A 20,473-nucleotide genomic window follows, 5' to 3' on the forward strand; every position below is an offset into this window, starting at 1 on the left:
GGTGCAAATTTATAATTAGAAAATGAATGAGTTCTGGAGATCTAATGCACAGCATTATGATTGTGGTTACCAATTATATACTTCAAAGATCCTAAGAGACTAGATCAGTGATGGCGAACCTATGACACGTGTCAGAGGTGACACGTGAACTCATTTTTTTGGTTGATTTTTCTTTGTTAAATGGCATTTGAATATATACAATAAATATCAAAAATATAAATCTTTGTTTTACTGTGGTTGCAAATATCAAAAAATTTCTATATGTGACACAACACCAGAGTTGTTAGGGTTTTTCAAAATGCTGACACGCCGAGCTCAAAAGGCTTGCCATCACAGACTAGATCTTTTTTTTTTTTTTTAAATATATATTTTATTGATTTTTTACATAGAAGGAGGGAGAGGGAGTTAGAAACATCGATGAGAGAGATCGATCAGTTGCCTTCTGCTCGTCCCCCAGTGGGGATGTGCCCGCAACCAAGATACACGCCCTTGACTGGAATCGAACCTGGGACCCTTCAGTCCACAGTCCCACGCTCTATCCACTGAGCCAAACCGGTTCGGCAGATCTTAAATGTTTTTAACACAGAATGAAATAATGTGTGACATGGTGGAGGTGTTAGTTAATGTTACGTTGGTAATCATACTGTGATGGAAATGTATCAATAAGATTATACACCTTAAACTTACACAGATTATATGTCAGTTATATCTCAACCAAAAATAAATGATTCCTAAATAATTTTTTAAGAACTATTTTCTTCATAGCTATTTGATTTCTAAATTCAAAGCTATAGTTAACTTTAGTCTTCCTAAAATTCCTATATTAGATGACTACATCTTTAGAGTTCTTAAGTCCAAGAAAAAAAGAAACAAACAAACAAACAAAAAACCCTAAATAAATGGAGAGAGAGAGACTGTGTTTGTGGATAGAAAACGAATATTTTTAAGATTGATTTAAAGACTCATTGTAATCACAAGATGCATCAAAATTTTTTTTAGGAGGTAGAAATTGGCCAGCTAATTTTACTTTTATTTTTTTGTTAATACTCCACCTGAGGATATTTTTCCATTGATTTTTAGAGAGAGTGGAAGGGAGAGGGAGAGACATAGAGAGAGAAAAACATTGATGTGAGAGACACACATTAATTGGTTGCCTTTGGCACATGTCCTGACTAGGGTCGGGGAACGAGCCTGCAACTGAAATAAGTGCCCTTGACTGTAATCAACCCAGGATCCTTCAGTCCGTGGGCCAATGCTCTATCCACTGAGCCAAACTGATTTTAAAATTTATATGAAAATAAAAATTGATTATAAAATTTGTATGAAAATAAAATTTGGAGGATTCACTTGTTTCACTAATATTGATTTCAAGATTTATTATGCTACTGTAATCAGTTTAGTCTGATAATGGCATTCACAGACAAATCAGTGGAACAGAGGGAGAGGTCCAGACATAGATCCATACATTATATGGTCAAGTTATTTTTTTACTAAGGTGCTAAGGCAGTTCAGTGGGGGAAAGGATAATCAATCTTTTCATCATATGGTGGTGTAACACTTGAATAGCTATGTGCCAAAAAATGAACCCTGGACCCTTACAGCACTGACTGCCGAGGGGGCTGTGGATCAGGCCCTGAGAGAGGCCCGAAGAGAGAGGCAGGGTCTGATCCACAGCCTCCGTGGCAGCTATTGGTCAGCCATTCCCTTTCTCTTTCTCTCCGGGCTTTGCCAGCAGCCTCACCTCTCTTTCTCTCTCGGGCCTCCATGGGGGGCTGCTGATCAGCCCCGCCCCAATGATCAGTCCCAGAGATAGGCCCAGAGATACTGACTGGCATGGAAACCAACCAATCAGAACCAAATCTGGGTGAAGTGCGAGGAGCCAATGGCTGCCTAGGAGGCGGAGATTTTGATGCTGACTGGCATAGAAACCGACCAATCAGAACCTAATCTGGCTGAACTGCAAAGGCAGAACATAAGGTGGGGGCTGAGGTGGGGTTTTAAGGGCAACAGCTGTTCGGTGTAAGGCAGAAGTTCTCAACCTGTGGGTCGAGACCCCTTTGGGGGTCGAACGACCCTTTCACAGGGGTCACCTAAGACCATTGGAAAACACATATATAATTACATATTGTTTTTGTGATTAATCACTATGCTTTAATTATGTTCAATTTGTAACAATGAAATTGGGAGTCACCACAACATGAGGAACTGTATTAAAGGGTTGCGGCATTAGGAATGTTGAGAACCACTGATGTATGGTGTAAGAAAGCAGTTCAATTTTTTAATGACCGGTTTGGCAGTATAGTGCATATGGCTGACTATCAGCCCAGATATAGGGATTATGTATTTTTGTCTGCCAAGAGCATCTCCTCCTGCGGAAAAAGGCTCCCCCTCTCCCCCCATTTAAGCAATCTTATCCTATATAATCTATCTATACTAATAATCTATACTAATGAAAGGGTAATATGCTAATTAGACCGATTCGACTGGCCATCTTCTAGACGTCCAACTTCCTTCTGGACAAAGCCATGGTGGTGGGGGGCCGAGGCAGAGAGGCCAGTTGGGGGTGAGATCAGGCCGGCAGGGGAGAGCAGTTAGGGGTGATCAGGCAGGCAGAGGCAGTTAGGGCCTAAATTGGCAGTCAGACATTCTTCAAGGGGTCCCCAATTGGAGAGGGTGCAGGCTGGGCTGAGAGAACCCCCCACCCCCATGCACAAATTTTGTGCACCAGGCCACTAGTTCATTAATAAAAAGACAACCCAGTTTTTAAAAAGATCTGAGCTAGCACTTCACCAAAGAAGACATATATAAGGCAAGTAAGCACATGAAAAATATTTAACACTACTAATCATGAGGGAAATGCAGATCAAAACCTCAATAATACACTATTGCACACTCGCTGAAATGGCTAAAATTAAAAAGATTAACATAGTAAGTGTTAGCAAAGAATAAAGGCACTGCAACTCATATACACCTGGTGGGAGTATAAAGTGATATAACTTTTAAAACAATTTGGTAGTTCCCTTACAAAGTAAACATGCATCTGCCATACCAACTAGCCATTTCACGCCTAGGTTTTTACCCAATATACACGTTTCATATGTCCACACAAAAAAATTATACTCCAGTTTTCATAGCAGCTTTATTTGTAGCATTCCAAAACTGGAAACAACCTACATTTTTAATTAACTGGTGAATGAATAAAGCCATATAATGAATACCACGTAGTAATGAAGAATGAGCTATTGGTATGTACAACAAAGTAGATGAATCTCAAAATGATTATGCTGAGTGAAAAACAGACAAAAAAGAAGACCTAGTGTGTGATCCTATTTATATAACCTAGAAAATGCAGACTAATCTATAGTGGCAGAAAGCAGATCATTAGTTGCTTAGGGTACAGGTGGAAGAGAGGATATATTACAATGGGGTATGAGGAAACATTGGGGAAAACTGATGGCTTCACATATGTCAAACTATATTAAATGTACAGTTTTTTTATATCGTGCTGTTAAAAAGAAAGATAACAAATAACAGTATATTGTATAGATTTGATTGTAGAAAGTATTGTTTTAATAGAAATCTAGGTTTGCTGTTAAAATATTTACTTAAGCGCCGAAACCGGTTTGGCTCAGTGGATAGAGCATCGGCCTTTGGACTGAGGGGTCCCAGGTTCGATTCCGGTCGGAGGCATGTGCCTGGGTTGCGGGCACATCCCCAGTGGGAGATGTGCAGGAGGCGGCTGATCGATGTTTCTCTCTCATCGATGTTTCTAACTCTCTATCTCTCTCCCTTCCTCTCTGTAAAAAATCAATAAAATATATTTAAAAAAAAAATATTTACTTAAGCAATATACTTAAGCAATACTTCCATTGTAAAAGGCTAATTTTTTATATTGTAACTAGATGTATGTATTATCTTGGCTTTCACTCAAGGGCTTTCGTGCTTATCCTTTCCTCATTTAAATCGCCTCACTAAACCATTTAAGATTAAGATTGTTGGAAGGAAGTTTTAATCTTTGTAATATGGAAGTATTTATACTGTCATTCAATGGTGATGTGTGAAATAATATTCGGAATATTGGAGAAGAAAGGGAATTTTTATATATTTATCTCCAGTGTTTTCCTTGCGTCTGAAACATGATGGGTGGCTTAAGTTTGGTTGCTGCCCATGATGAGCTTATAGTATATACAATAGGTGTTTCTAATGACAATGGATGGGTGGCCCATGTAATTAGGGATATAGTAGCTATGGAAAGTCATTTTAAGGAAGAAGCTAGAAGAAAGGAAAAAAGAATGTATGACATGCAAAGGGTGAATGGGAATGAGCAGAGATAAATGAGGTGATTATTATTAGATGAGATGAATTGGGGTAGACATGGAAACAGGGAATAAGCAATTTTTGAATTAGATGCATTAAGCACTAGGGAGCCAACGAAGAGGTTTGAGAAGGGCAGTGACCTAGTCAGAGTGACAGATAACACTGATTTTTCTTACTGTGGCATTTTAAATTTGTTATACAAGAAATAGAAAGTAAAATCTACAAAGATGAAAGTTTTTAATAGCTAAAGGATTAGCATACAAACCTTAAACAAAAAGAGGGCATAGTAAGAGAATGATTTAGGAAAGAAAGATTTAAGTAATGAAAGCAATTTAAATGGGACTAATGGGGATGAAAAGTCAAAGACAATATGATTTTAAGCCTGGAAAACTGAGGAAGTGACCAAAGTAGAATGATAAAACAGAAGAAGACCATGAATAGTAAAGTGTCGCTTCCTCTTTGAATAATCCCTCAAACATCCAGGTTCTTAACCCTCTGCTAAGATAACATTTCAAAACATAATCAGATACTGGTAGTGGAAAACTGGGAATAACTTTAAATATCCCCATAATAAGAGATTGTTTCAACAAAACATGGCATATGTATAAAATGGGGGAAAGGGTAGCAAGGGAGAGGTATTTTCTTGAAGATTTCGTGTAATTCAAAGCCAATTTTCCCTTAAGAATGATTGTAAGATAAATGGGCTGAATTTAGAAGCATGTATCCCTGCCCCTGTCACTTCTTCCCCACCCCCAAGTTTTTAATTCCTACTAGAGCAGTGGTTACCAACCGGTGGTCCACGGACCACCGAAAGGTTGGCAACCACTGTACTAGAGTGTAAGCTCCATGAGTCCGGGGGAGGGGGGAGGGTGTGGGATTTTTGTCTATTTTGTTGAGTAATTTGTTCTGGGATCCAGGAAGAGTCTTGACTCACAGGAGGCCCTCAGATTATAGTTGGATAAATTATCCTTGCCTACTTAATGCTATAATATTTGCAAACTTAATTTGCCTGTTTTTTAAGTTCTCATCTTACCATTAATATTTTATAGTACGGTCACTTTTATGCTTGCTGTTATCTTTATAGTATCTTGCTAGAGGCCTGGAGCACGAAATTCGTGTGCGGGTACAGTCCCTAGGCCTGGCCTGTGATCAGGGCCATCTTCCCCAGCTGCCCGCAACCGGCCCCACCCCCCACCCCCGGTTCCCCATTGGGCATCGGTGATTGGTGCCTGACGACTGGGGGAAGGGACCGAGAGGTCAGCTGTTCCCACGCACTTGCCAGCCCCGCCCCCACCATGGGTGGCCATCAGGTGATCGGAGCCTGCCAGCCAGGGAAAGGGACTAAGAGGTGATCAGTGTTGTATTATATATATTGACTGGTCCTCATAGTGACTGGTCCAGCTGTTGTTCTGGTCGTTCTGCTGTTAGGGTCAATTTGCATATTGCCCTTTTATTATATAGGATATCACACCTTCCAACATTTCAGGTGTGTGTTTGTGTGGCTTAAAATAACACAAGTGTATAATCTGACAGTTGTGGTCAGAAGTCTGAAATGAATTTTATGGGGCTAAAATCAAGATGTTAAAAAAACTGTTTCTCTCTGTAGACTAGGGGGAAATCCATTTGTTGTCTCAGCTTCTAAGGGCTGCCTACATTCCTTGGCTTAGCGCTGCATCACTTCCCTCTCTGCTTCCATCATCACATTGCCTTCTATTTCTGATTTTTAGGAGTGTTTTATCAGCACTTGTTATACTGAATGAATGCTTAGATGGCATTTAATAAATCATGAAATATTTCTAAAGTGTAACAACTTGTGAAGGTTACAAAAGAGTCACCAGAATCACTCAGAGAAGTTGCAATCACAGAAACGACAGTGACTGATATGGCAACTTTGTAAGCATAATGGACAGCTTACCCAACCAGCCAGCTTTGAGGTTATGAAGTTCCTGCTGAATTTTTTTAAAGTTGAAACACTGACATTGCTTAACATTAGGTGAATGAGACTTTAACGTCTTTGTTTTGTTTGTATTATTCTTAACTTGTGCAATGTAGATTTGCATAAAATATATTGCCAATCTTTACTGTGTACTTGGTAAAAATAATATTGTAAAAGACTGCAGAAATGACATGGGAAAATGATCCACGATGTAGTCAATGGGAAAAAATCAAATTACAATGAATAGTGAATACTAGTATATTCTGGTAGGGAAAACCAAAATGAGTTATATGGAATTGTATTCACCAAGATGTTAGTTACTTGGGGAAAGTAAAATTATGGCTATTTTTTTTCTTTGTATTTTTCCTTATTTGACAAAAGTTCTTCAGTATAATTGGTTATCAGAAAAGGTAATCATTAAAAAATGTTTTAATGATGTAATATAAATATAGCACAGGGGTCTGGATGGAATCACTCTACTAGCTCCTCCTAGAGTGTGAGCTTGGATGTTTTACTTAACCCCTTTGTGCCTCAGTCCCCTGATCGTCAAGTGAATTAAATGAAATTTTAAATAACTATGTCAGTGGAGAATTAAAAATGAATTGTTGCATTCATTCAATAAAATATATATAATACAACAGTAAAACATTAAGAAACTAGACCTACATACATTATGTATATAAATCTGAAAAACATAATATTGACCAAAATTAACAAGTTATAGAATGATAGCTACATCTAAATTTTTTAAAAATATGTAAAAACAAAAACAAACAAAAAATCCTTCTTTACATGAGTATAAATATAAAAGTACCCTGAGAATTAAAATGCCAAATATAGAGTGCTGGTTACTTTTTGAGGTAAGAGAAGATAATAAGAACAGGAACAGACAGACACATGGGAGGCAGTTGAGCTGTGTAACTACTGATTTTATTTCTCAACAGAAAAACTGATATAAATCCATCAAAATACTGTGTCAAGGCTAAATGGATATTATTCTCTATACTTTTCTATGTGCTTAAAATATTTTATAATAGTAAAGTTTTAAACTTTTTACAGTAGAACACACTTGAAGTAGACTGACTTTCCCCCTCTGCCTTACTAATACGGTTCCAGTATGATAAAAATGAATACCATGCTTTTGTTCCAGATTTCTAGCTTAGACTTTTGTTTCTCTTTTTCTATTAACAGCTTTACTGGGAATTAGGCCAACATGGATTAATAATCTAATTAATATATTTTCTTATATATTCCATCCCCAATGTGTACTTTGGAATTTAATAAGCAATTTCCTTTAGCTTCTGAGAATTGTGTGACTTATTTTTAATCACGTTCATAGAAAGTCAGTCTGGCTGAAGGATGAAGAAACTAGTGTAGTTCTGCTCTCAAATTATTACTTGAGTAAAATGGTTCCTTCTTTGGGAATCCACTATACTCAAAGGCAGGGTGTTGGGCTAGATGTTCCCTTTAGATTTCTCTTAGTTTTGGCATTATAGGGCTGTAATTCAGAATCTTCTGTTTGATCATTAGTTCTTTGAAACTAAGCAGTGTTTCTAAACACTTTGACTCTCATAATACCCAGCATAATTCAGTTGCTTATTATGTATTAAAAATTAATTGAAAGAATGGTCAGTACAACTTTGAAACTCTTGGTACATTTTCTACAGATGCCTCTATTTGTCCTGTGTTCATTAATAACACGGTGCTTTCTTTCCTGTGTTTAGTGATTTAGAATCTAGAAGAGAAGTAAAAAAAGAAGAAGGTGAAGCTTTTGCACGAGAACATGGACTTATCTTCATGGAAACTTCTGCTAAGACTGCTTCCAATGTAGAAGAGGTAAATAAGGGTTCCTTTTAAATGTTTATTATCTTTTTGCTTAATACACTTGTTTTATGTACTTCAATATTTATTAGTATGTTTTCCATAAGCTTTTTAATCACTGATAGTTTTTGAATATCATAAAGTAGGAAAATTTCTTTCCTTTGAAATGCCTTGTAACATTCATCTTAGATCAGACTTTTGACTTTTATTCTGAGCCTTCTCTTAAAGCCACAATGCTTTAACATATCTTTGTATACATTTTCCCTAAAATCTTTTTTTATGTTGCATGAGAGGGAGAAAAAGGGACACTAATGAAGTTTGGAAATGTTTCAAGACGCTGAACATTTGTAGCTTATTTATAGCCACTTTTGATTAAATAGGTAAAGTGTTATATTACTGCTGTATAATACTATACAAAGCATGGGAATTCTGCCATCTTTAATAGATAAAATTTGCAGTATCTCAATTATTTCCATTAATCAACTTGAACTCTTGGAAGTTACCTGAACATATTTTCTTTTATGCTGTATGTGTCTGAATATGGTGTTGGTATAGTGTACATAGATGAGTAGACAGTTAAGCCTCTAGTCCAGCGGTTCTCAACCTGGAGGTCGCGACCTCTTTGGCGGTCGAACGACCCTTTCACAGGGGTCGCCTAAGACCTTCCTGCCTATCAGATATTTACATTACGATTCATAACAGTAGCAACATTACAGTTATAAAGTAGCAACGAAAATAATTTTATGGTTGGGTCACAACATGAGGAACTGTATTTAAAGGGCCAGAAGGTTGAGAACCACTGCTCTAGTCTATAAGGTATATATGTTGTTACATTCTATTTTAGAAAAAGTCAGAATGAGGCTAAAAAATAAGTAGTTTGCCTAGAATAATGCTATAGTTCCACCTTCTGGGTTAGACTCTTAACACATTGTAGACCAGTAGTTTTATTGCCAGCTTTACCCAGTGCCAGATAAGTTTCTATTGAACGAGTACAAAAAATGTTTTACATAAATGTTAAAGGCATGCTTTAAAATGAAATACCCATTGCATTTTGAAGTTATTTATTACATGTTCTTACCAGCTAATATCTTCTTAAAGTATGATTGCCATAAGACTTAGAACAGAAAACACGAGAATCCATCCCCATTGTGTTAAAATCAACTGCCAGAAGTGATTCTAGAAAACAAATGATTAAAGAATCTCATTGTTCTAAGGATAGTAGAGGATGAGGTCATAGGCAGCACTTAGCACTGTGCCTTGGACATAGTAAACAGTGAGTAAATATTTATTAAGAATGATACTTGGAGTTCTCATTAACCCTTGAACCCAGAAATTGATTATAGTAATTGAACCGCATTGGTATTCACTGTAGAATTCTTTCTTAGGTAAGATATTATACTTATCTATACTTGATGAAATGCTCTTGATTGTCCTTATTGCATTTCCCATAGGCACCAACTAATGCTTTACCTGTTATTGCCAATAATTTCAGCTTGATAACATACAAGAGCAATGTCTCACTTCATACAGCAAATCCAGAGAGAAATCTGTTCCATCCCTTTGTTCAACTTATAATAGACATGTAAACCTACCTGCTTCAGAAAGGGACTCCTTTATTACAGGTGTTGTATTTGAAACCATAGGGCCAACATGTTATAGGAGTTTCAAGAAATAGGAAACATGTCCTTATTAATTATTAACAGTGGATTTTGTTGATTTTGCAAACCACATGGAAAATTGTGTGCATTTTAATATGGTACTATACTATGGAGTCAGATAACAAGGTGTCAACTACCTATAATAAAGCATAATATGCAAATCGAATGGCCGAACAGCAGAACGACTATCTAGACGACCACTGGCGCCAGACCAGCCAAGGCGGGTGTGATGCGATTGGTCGGGGGCCCAGCCATCGCCCCATGATCACCCTGCAGAGGAAGGCCCAGGCCACCAGCTGGCGGGGCGATCAATTGGGGGGCTCCACAATTGCCCCAAAGAGGGAGGCCCAGGCTACCTGGCCGTTGGTGGCACTGCGGCAGGTGGGTGGGGCCTCCCTCTGCAGAGTGATTGATCGTGGGCCCCTGGACTGTGAGAGGGTACAGGCCAGTTTAAGGGGACCCTCCCGACCCCATGCACGAGTTTCGTGCACCGGGCCTCTAGTTGGAAAGTAATCCTAGATTTCTAGTTCTATCTCTAATGCCTGTGTGTTCATTTCTCTTACTCTTAACAAGTAATAGGAGGTGTTTATTTATAAGTAGCAAATTACTGTTGTCATTTAAATGAAATACAGATATCCCCTCCACTTTTAATAGTACCCAATACATCACTTTGCTTTATTGTACTAATGTAAGTCTTTGGTAAAAGCAAAGTGACATAATGTGAACTTTCAAGAAAGTAGAGGATGATACTCTTCACTTTGTGCCATTTCAGCTTAGGAAAGGTTTCATAGGAACACTGTACTTCAGTTAGTGGTAGAAACCTGGTTATTGCATTAATGTTTTGGCAGCACTTGTTACAAACATTCTGTATCTGTGGTTAATAATAAAAATAATTGTTTAAATTTGATCTGGGCAGGAATGCCTCATACTCATGAGAGAACAGCATTTTATTTATTCATGTAAATTAATTTGCCTCAGAAGCTAAGAATTTAAGAAATAATCTTTTTAATTTTTTTCTTTAATATATTTTTATTGATTTCAGAGAGGAAGAGAGAAGGGAGAGAGAGGGAAATATCAGTGAGAGAAAATCATTGGCCAGCTGCCTCCTGCACAACCCCTACTGGGGATCGAACCCACAGCCCAGGGATGTGCCGTGACTGGAAATCGAACCATGACCTCCTAGTCCAGTGATGGCAAACTCATTTATTTGGTTGATTTTTCTTTGTTAAATGGCATTTAAATATATAAAATAAATATCAAAAATATAAGTCTTTGTTTTACTATGGTTGCAAATATAAAAAAAATTTATATATGTGACACGACACCAGAGTTAAGTTAGGGTTTTTCAAAATGCTGACACGCCGAGCTCAAAAGGTTCACCATCACTGTTCTAGTCCATAGGTGGACGCTCAACCACTGAGCCACACCGGTTGGGCAGAAATAATCTTTATAAATCTATTTTTAAAGGAATCATAGATAAGCATTACATAATAAAATCATCCCTGAAATTTTACCTAAAAGCTGAAAATATTTTATGATAAAGTGTTAAGAAGATAGTGGACTATACAAAAGGGTGAAAACAAACCTGAATCTCCTTACACAATTTAGGAACTGACTGAACATGAAAATAGTAACCAGAGACTTCTGCATCTTGAAAGATGGAGTAGACTTACTTTCACCTGTTCCTCCTGCTAAGAACAACTAAAACTGTAAACATTATATACAAAACAATTATAAGACAACTTTTAAAGGTGGAGGGAAGAAAGGTGACCAGTTAGAGACCTTGGGACCTGAGAAATGAGACAGCAGTGATTTCCCTTGGTTTTCTTTTTGCCTCATATATCTCAGATTGGGTGCTAGAGAAACTGATGATCTAGGAAAGCTAACAGGAGCAGGGGAGCGGAAAGCTTATTCTGTAGCCAAAGGATCAGGAAAGGCACTGCCTAGCAAGACAGAAAGCTTTTAGAAAAGCAGTGTACTGCCCAGCTGGCATGGCTCAGTGGTTGAGCGTTGACCTATGAGCCAAGAGGTCAAGGTTCGATTCCTGGTCCAGGCACATGCCTGGGATCCCCATTAGGGCGTGCAGGAGGCAGCCGATTAATGATTCTCTCTCATCATTGATGTTTCTATCTCTCTCCCTTTCTTTCTGAAATCAATAAAACTATATTTTTTTTAAAAAAAAGGAATATCGTTCTACAGCTAAACAGAAAAAAATGAGTGCTGCTTTCACTATCAGCTGACTGTAATGAGGTTCTTCCATGCTCATCGTTTCCCCGTGGGAGCAGTGTCAGAAGAAGCCATATAAAGTATAGATTTAAAAAGACCCAGTAGCAATAAAACAGTACTCAAAATGTCAAATTTTCAATAAAAAGTCACTCTTCCCATCTAAGAACCAGGAAGATCTCAAACTAAATGGAAAATAAAAAAGGTAAATAGATGCCAACAAGATGACAGATGTTAGTATCTGACAAAGATTTTGTTTTTAGACAGCCATTATAACAGTGCTCAACAAACAATTAGAAGCTTGCTTGAAACACATGAAAAAGAAATACAAGGTAGAAAGGTAGAAAGAAGAACCAGATAGAAATTTTAAAGCTGGAAAATATAATAATTGAAATTAAAAACTCCATGGATAAGATCAGCAAAATGAAAGGAACAGCCCTAGTTGGTTTGGCTCAGTAGGTAGAGTGTCGGCCTGCAGAATGAAGGGTCCTGGGTTTGATTCCGGTCAAGGGCACATGCCTGGGTTTCAGGCTCAATCCCCAGTAAGGGGCATGCAGAGGCAGCTGATCAGTGATTCCCTCTCATCATTGATCTTTCTATCTCTCTCTGTCTTCCTTCCTCTCTGAAATCAATAAAAATGTATTTAAAAAAAAAGAAAGAGAAAGGAACAGAGGAAAGAAGTAGTGAACTGGATGATAGAAACAACTCAGTCTAAACTACAGAGAGAAAATAGATGGAAAAATTTATAGTACCCCAGAGACAGTAACAAACGCTCTAACATTGTGTTATCAGAAATCTAAAAGGGGAGAGAAAGAAGATATTTCTGAGAAAGAACTCACAGAAATAATGATTGTGATAAGTTTTATGTTTACAATTTAATACCTGGAGCAACTTAAAATATTCAGTGAGATACACTAAAAAACCAACAGATAAATCAATATAGAATTCTAAAAAATGTTCAGTTGTCCCTCAGAAAGCAGAAAAGCAGGGAGGAAAACCAAAAAATAGCACATAAAAATAAAATGGCAGACATAAGCCCTAATAATTACATGACATGTGAATGATCTAACTACAACAAAAGACAGAGATTGGCAAAGAGGTGTCTGCAAGAAACTCACTTCAAATATAAACAATATAGGCAAGTTGAAAATAAAATGGTAAAAGACATATCACACAATAATCAAAAGAAAGCAGGAGTGATTCTAGTAGTATAACATAAAGTAGTCTTAAGAGCAAAGAAAATTGCCAGAGACAGTAAGACATAAAATAAAAGAAGAATCCATCAGGAAGACCTAGCAATCTTAAATTTGTATACACCAAACAAAAGAGCTGAAAGATATGTGAAGCAAGAACCAATAGAATTAAACTAGACAGTGGAATTAAACTAGAAATCAGAGACAGTCTCTAATGATAATTATGATTTTGTCTATTTCTCCTTTCAGCTCTCTTGGTTCCAGTTATTAATAACATAATTGGAAAAGTTTCCAGAGACTTGGGAACTAGACAGTACACTTCTAAATAATATAGGTGTCAAAGGGGAAGTCTCAAATGAAATTTTAAAAACATTGAACTTCATGAAAATGAAAATACAATGTATTAGAATTTGTGGGAAACACAAAATGCAGAGAGGGAAATTTATAGCATTAAATGCATACATTGGAAAGAAGAAAAGTCTCCAATGAATATAGGAATCTTAGTTCCTAAGTCAAGAACCCAAAGCAAATACAAGGCATGAAATAATAAAGATAAGAGCAGAAATTGGCAAAATTGAAAACAGGAAAGCAATAGAGAAAATTAGTAAGAACAGAAGCTAGGTTTTATTTTGTTTTTAACATTTTTTTTTATTTTAAAGAGGAAGGGAGAAGGAGAGAGAGAGAGAGAGAAACATCAATGGTGAGAGAGAATCATTGATTGGCTGCTTCTTACAAGCCCCTTACTCTGGGGATTGAGCCCGGAACCCTGAGCATGTGCCCTTGATCAGAATTGAACCCGTCAGTCTGCAGGCCGACACTCTATCCACTGAGCCAAACCAGCTAGGGCAGAAGCTAGTTTTTTAAAGGCCGCTAAAATTGACAGATTTTTGACAAAACTGACAAAGAGACAGAGAAGGCACATATTACCACTATCATGAAGAAAACAAGATACAGCTAGACCCTGCAGACATCAAAGGAATAATACATAAATATGATAAATTAGATAAAATAGACCAAAAACCCCACAAACTGCCACAACTCACCTAGTGTGAAACAGATTATTTGGAATAGTCCTATAACTATTAAGGAAATTGAATTAATAATTTTTAAATTTTCCCAAAAGAAATCTCTAGGCTTTGATAGTTTCACTGGAGTTTACCAAACATTTAAAGAAAAATTGAGCAGCAATTCTACACTGTCTTTTCCAGAAAGTAGAAGAGATAGAACATTTACTAATTTATTTTATGAAGCTAATATTATCCAGATACCAAGACCAAAGGAAGTACAAAAAACAGAAAGTACAGACTGATAGCTTTTATTAATATATAAACAAAAATTCTCAGCAAAATATAAGCAGATAGAATTCCAATAATAAGTGAAATAATACATAGGCACATAAAATACATACATCGTGGCCGAATGAGATTTGTGTCAGACACGCAAGGCTCGTTAAGATTCAAAAGCCAGGCCGTATACCCACCGGGTAAGAAGAAAACCACATTATAGCAGTCAATGCTGAAAAAGCATTTGACAAAATTAAACACTCACATAGTTTTAAAATTCTCAAAAAAGCGGAGGGGGGGGGATGAAAAGGACTTGCTCAGCTTCCTAAAGAGCATCTACAAGAAATCTACAGCTGACATTATATTTAATGGTGAAAGGCTGAATGCTTTAGCCTTAAGATCAGGAACAAGACCAGAATGTCTGCTCTCACCATTCATTTAACATATTGGTGGAAGTCCTAGCCAGTGCAATAAAGCAAGTAAATAAAGGCACACAACTCAGAAAGGAAGAGATAAAACTGTATCTGTGTATGATACGATTGGCTCTATAGGAAATCCCAAGGAATACGCACACACACACACACACACACTGAAAAGTGGGTTCAGCAAAGTTACAGACTACAAGACAAATACAGTCAAACCTTGTTTCTCGACCATCTCCCATCTTGAACAGTTCAGTTTTCAACCAAGTTGTTCACAGAAAAAATGTCTCAGGTTTTCGACCTGAAAACCTTTTTATGCTGATATCTCAGCATGACAAAAAACATCTCTCAGGCAATAAACAAAGGAGAGAATGCTTTTGTTGCTTGAGAGATATATGATAAGCACCATTTTAAAACATAAAGAGGCCATCAAGAGTGCTAATGTTGCTAGGGGTGTGAAAGAAACAGTGATCACAGGCAATTGAAGAGGTAGAAAAACTTGTTGATTTGAATAAACAAAAAGCAGTTAGCCTGTGACATAGCTAAAACTAGATCTTACAGAGATAAGAGTTTCTGAGACAAGTTCTATTGATAGTTTTATGTTTATAAAATTATGTAACATTAATACCACCCACACACATATATGCACATAAAAACATTTATCATATACAAACACAACTCTTTATTCATATAAAACCTCTGCCTTAGCAAAGTAATATGGTACATAAATGTTATGTTTAAGTATATTTGTTTTCACACTATAACGTTATCATTTCCAAATTACAAGTTATAATAAGGGAAATCATTCTTTTTATGAAGTGGATTTTAATCAATTTATACAACTTTGATGGCTCCAAATGTGCTGTTTATTATCATTTGTCCTTTTTATAACTCACTGAGGAAATATACTCATAAATGTGATAAAGTACACCCTAGAGTTCATCTCCTAAATGTTGATGAAATTAAAAAGCCAATTTTAACCGAATAGTCTTGCCTATATGGTATTCCCATAGTAATTGGAGATCAGAACTGATTTTTTCCATTTTCAATTTCCATTCTGACTTTTCAAACATAATATTTGGATGCTGTACACATTTGAGTGCATAGTATATGGGGGGAAACCCTTTATTTAGTTGCCTATCACTTACTCAACTAATATTTATGCTCAATGTGCAGAACATTTATATTGTCATCACTTTTTATATTAGGAAAATGAGGTTTAGGCTCTTTACCTCTAGTTGAAAAAAATTATTTTGAACTTGATTTTACTAAAGATTTTGCTGATTAGCAAATAAGAATCGACTGTGTGGTCAGCGATATTGAGGACACCAAGATACCATGTCTGCTGGTAACTGCCCTGGCTTCCCATCAGGTTCACAGCTCCTCACCCGCTGGCAGTTCACTCCAGAACCACAACTTTGTTTAGTGTCCTGCTCTGTAGGGCTCCAGGGAGATCTGACCCTGTGGTGTCTCCTGTGACAGACTGAGGAGGTGGTATGAAGATGACGAGCCCCTTCTCCTGTCCCTGGAACCCAGTGATCTCTATTGCACACGCTGTTATCAGCATTTACAAGAGTGGAACATTTCTTTCAGAAGTGTTTTCAAATGATTGAAACATGTCAAGTAGCTGAAATAATAATGCTGTTGTATATATGTACGGCACATTGTCAGAGTTCTTTACGTACGTTATCTCCATTTTCTCTAGAGGACTCAGCCCCAGGAGTTTCAGTTCCCCATCCATTCCCCTTTATGTTGTGCTACACAGTGGAGAGTAGCAGGACTGAAGGTTATTCTCTCCTTTGAGGAGTGTTCATTAAAATGATCATTTCTACATAGTCAAACCAGTTTAGGAGAAGCTGGATATACCTTCCCCCTTTTTAAAAAAATACAAAACAGGATTTACAACAGTATATTAGTTTTTTTTTATTATTTTTTATTTTGTTTTGTTTTGTTTGTTTGTTTGTTTGTTTTAAATTAAATCTTTATTGTTCAGATTATTACATTTGTTCCTCTTTTTCCCCCCCATAACTCCCCTCCTCCCAGTTCCCGCCCCACCCTCCGCCTCACTCCCCACCCACTGTCCTCATCCATAGGTGCACGATTTTTGTCCAGTCTCTTCCCGCATCTCCCACACCCCTTTCCCCCCCAAGAATAGTCAGTCCATTCCCTTTCTATGTCCCTGATTCTATTATGATCACCAGATTATTTATTCACTTGATTCTTAGATTCACTTGTTGATAGATGCATGTTTGTTGTTCATAATTTGTATCTTTACCTTTTTCTTCTTCTTCCTCTTCTTAAAGGATACCTTTCAGCATTTCATATAATACTGGTTTGGTGGTGATGAACTCCTTTAGCTTTTCCTTATCTGTGAAGCTCTTTATCTGACCTTCTGTTCTGAATGATAGCTTTGCTGGATAAAGCAATCTTGGTTGTAGGTTCTTGGTATTCATCACTTTGAATATTTCTTGCCATTCCCTTCTGGCCTGCAAAGTTTCTGTTGAGAAATCAGCTGACAGTCGTATGGGTATTCCCTTGTAAGTAACTGAGTTTCTTTCTCTTGCTGCTTTTAGGATTTTCTCTTTGTCTTTTGCTCTTGGCATTTTAATTATGATGTGTCTTGGTGTGGTCCTCTTTGGATTCCTTTTGTTTGGGGTTCTCTGCGCTTCCTGGACCTGTAAGTCTATTTCTTTCACCAGGTGGGGGAAGTTTTCTGTCATTATTTCTTCAAATAGGTTTTCAATATCTTGGTCTCTCTCATCTTCTGGCACCCCTATAATTCTGATGTTGGTACGCTTGAAGCTGTCCCAGAGGCTCCTTACACTATCTTCGTATTTTCGGATTCTTTTTTCATTTTGCTTTTCCAGTGGGTATATTTTGCTTACTCGCATTTCAAATCTTTGACTTGATTCTTGCGCTCCTCTGGTCTGCTGTTGGGAATCTGTATAGTATTCTTTATTTCAGTCCGTGTATGCTTAATTTCTAGTTGGTTCTTTATCATAACATCGAGGGTCTCATTAGATTTCTTGTAGATCTCATTAAGTTTATCGGCAGCTTCTAGACAGTTCTTGAGAGACCTTAAAAGTGTGGTTCTGAACTCTATATCTTCCCTTGACAGTTTTGTCCTGTTTCTTTGTCTCCGCATTTTTTTTATGCTTTCTTGGTGCACCCCCTAGTGGTCTTTGTGTGCAGTCTTGTTGTAGTTAAGCCTTGATTGTTGTAGTTAATACTGGGGGGATTTGACCTTCAGGCCAACTGGCTGTGAGAGTCAGCTGTGTCTGCAGTGAGAAAACTTCTGTCCTCTGGGGAGGTGCTAATCTAGCCTTTGCCTGAGGCTATCTGGCAAATGGCTCTGTGCAGGGCTTGGGCAGGGCGGGTCGCACGGGATCAAACAGGGCGGGCGGAGCGAGCAGTTATGGCTGCTCTCAGTTCCTTCGTTAGGGCTCTGCCTCACAGAGTCCCAGCAACCGCTGCAAACCTCGGAGAGAAAGCTGCCTTCGAGTTCCTACCGAAGCCAGACAGTCCCGCTTCTCCCATTTGAGTCTGGGTCCCTAGAGACTCGCCCGGATCTGGAGCTCAGAGTCTGAAACTCCCTCCCGATTGAAAACAACAACCGCGCCCTCCGCCTCCAGCCCGCTCTGCGCGCACTCCGCACCTGAGTATTTCACTTCAGCACTGCGCCTCCTCTGAGTCTGGGTATGATATTCTCTTTCCTCCTAGTTGTAGAATTTCCACTCAGCCAGCCTTCCTGTGGTTCTGGATGATGTCTGTTCCGTCTTTTAGGTGTACCCTTGAATTGGTTGTTCGAGGCAGCAATCTCTGGTGTTAACCTATGCCGCCATCTTGGTTTCTCCCAGTATATTAGTTTTTGAGAACCCATTGTTGAGAAACTTGTTGACTTTTATGTAACCCAGAGATTTCCAAGTGTGATTTAGTCATTCCCCGCCCCCGCCCCCCCCCCAAAAAAAATAAAGAAATTAGGGGTGGGGACACACAACATATAAGGGATTAGTGTCTCTTTTATTTTGCTTATTCTCTTCAGGGTAACATACAGATTGCAGTGGAGGATGTGGACACTATTTTGAAGCTCAGAATATATTGTAAAAAAAAATTTTCCCAAATAAGTTAGTTGTATTTGGAGCAGTCCTTCTCAAACATTAATATGCATTCAAGTCACCTAGGAATCCTGTTACAATGCAGATTATGATTCAGTAGGTCTGGGATGTGGCCTGAAAGTCTGCTTTTGGATCCAGTTCTCAAGTGATGTTGATGCTGCTGATCATGGATTCACTCTGAGGAGTATGGAAACTGCGGAATCTGGCAAAGTCGTTTCCCATCTCCGCAGAGACATTCCTTCAAAATGTCTCATCATCTTCATCCTCTCTTTTTCTACCGGTTCTTGGCTCTCAGCGTGTAGTTACATAATCACCTTTAGCTATCTTAAAAATCTGTCATTTTCAGTTCTGGATATGTTCTCTTCTGGCTTGTAGTAAGACCCATGTCCATTTCCTCATTCTGCTTCACATCTCAGTGAGTTCCTCTGCCATGCATGGCCAAGGTCGCACTGGAACTCCTAATTGCCACACCTAACAAGTGCTTTCCTGTTCTTACTTTAATCCCTTGGGGGTTTTTTGACTTCTCTTCTATAAACTTTTTCCTTAGCTCCAGTACCATTTTCTCCTCTTTGTGCCTTTTAGCCTTCCCAGACCCTTTTCCAGCTTTTCTTTCATGTTGAAATGTCACCTAGATCCATGATTTCAAATACCCTTCTTAGGGTGTGTGTTCAGCTCCACATTGATCACTGCTACCTGGACATCTCTGCATGAGTGGCTCTTGGACCTTCCACACACACTGAACTGATAACCCTTCTCTGGTCTGCAGATCTTTAGTATCCTAGAGCAGTCCCTTTCTCCAACCGCTTTAGTCATTTATTCAGTCACTATGTATCATTTTCCACTTGTGTCTTGTTATTTCTACCTGTTAAATATCTCTCTAAATTGTCCTCTTCCTTCAAATGAGGCGTCCCGCATTCCTCATTTATTTGGCCTTTGTTAGCCTTTGAGTTTGACATGCTTGCTCTCCACTGTTGCCTGTGAGATCTTTCTAAAAATGAAAATTGAATGTCACACCCCAATTTTATTAAATCATGTGTGGTTCCCCACAGCTTCAGAATCAAACGTCCTGTGCTTATAATACAAGCCTCTTTTTCTGCCAGCTCCCCACAATGTGTTCTCCACATTAAACTAAGAGCCAGCAGCTGGGTAGTGCTCTTGACCCTCCACAGAAAGTGTTCTCTGTACTTGAAATGCCCTTCTTTCCTGCTTGATCCTTCAAAGATAGTCAAGTCTGATGCCTCCTCTGGGAATGATACATAGCATCACTTCCCTGTTCCCCTACACCACCACACACAAGCACACAGAGTCAGAATTTATATGCTCTTTTTCTCTGCATCCATTCATTTATCATCCCTGAGCATGAATTTATTTTAGCACTCTATGACAATGTATGTGTGTGGTGTGTGTCTGTGAAAAATTGAGGCAAAAGTCTGGTAATTAAAAATATCTTAAAAACTGTTGAAAAATCAGCACTGGACATTCTTGGCTTAGCTGTTAAAGTGCTA

At 38.1% G+C, this 20,473-nt stretch overlaps 1 protein-coding gene across 1 annotated transcript in view; it reads left to right on the forward strand.

Annotated features, from left to right (window-relative positions):
• RAB2A (RAB2A, member RAS oncogene family) overlaps positions 1 to 20,473 on the forward strand; it is a 72,774-nt gene that overhangs the window by 40,469 nt on the left and 11,832 nt on the right. Inside the window, exon 6 of the mRNA XM_036338321.1 lies at positions 7,978 to 8,089. Coding sequence (XP_036194214.1) covers positions 7,978 to 8,089 — 112 coding nt within the window. The remainder of the gene's footprint in view (positions 1 to 7,977; positions 8,090 to 20,473) is intronic.

The sequence above is a fragment of the Myotis myotis genome, unplaced genomic scaffold, assembly GCF_014108235.1.
Source record: "Myotis myotis isolate mMyoMyo1 unplaced genomic scaffold, mMyoMyo1.p scaffold_m19_p_16, whole genome shotgun sequence".
NCBI lineage: Eukaryota > Metazoa > Chordata > Mammalia > Chiroptera > Vespertilionidae > Myotis > Myotis myotis.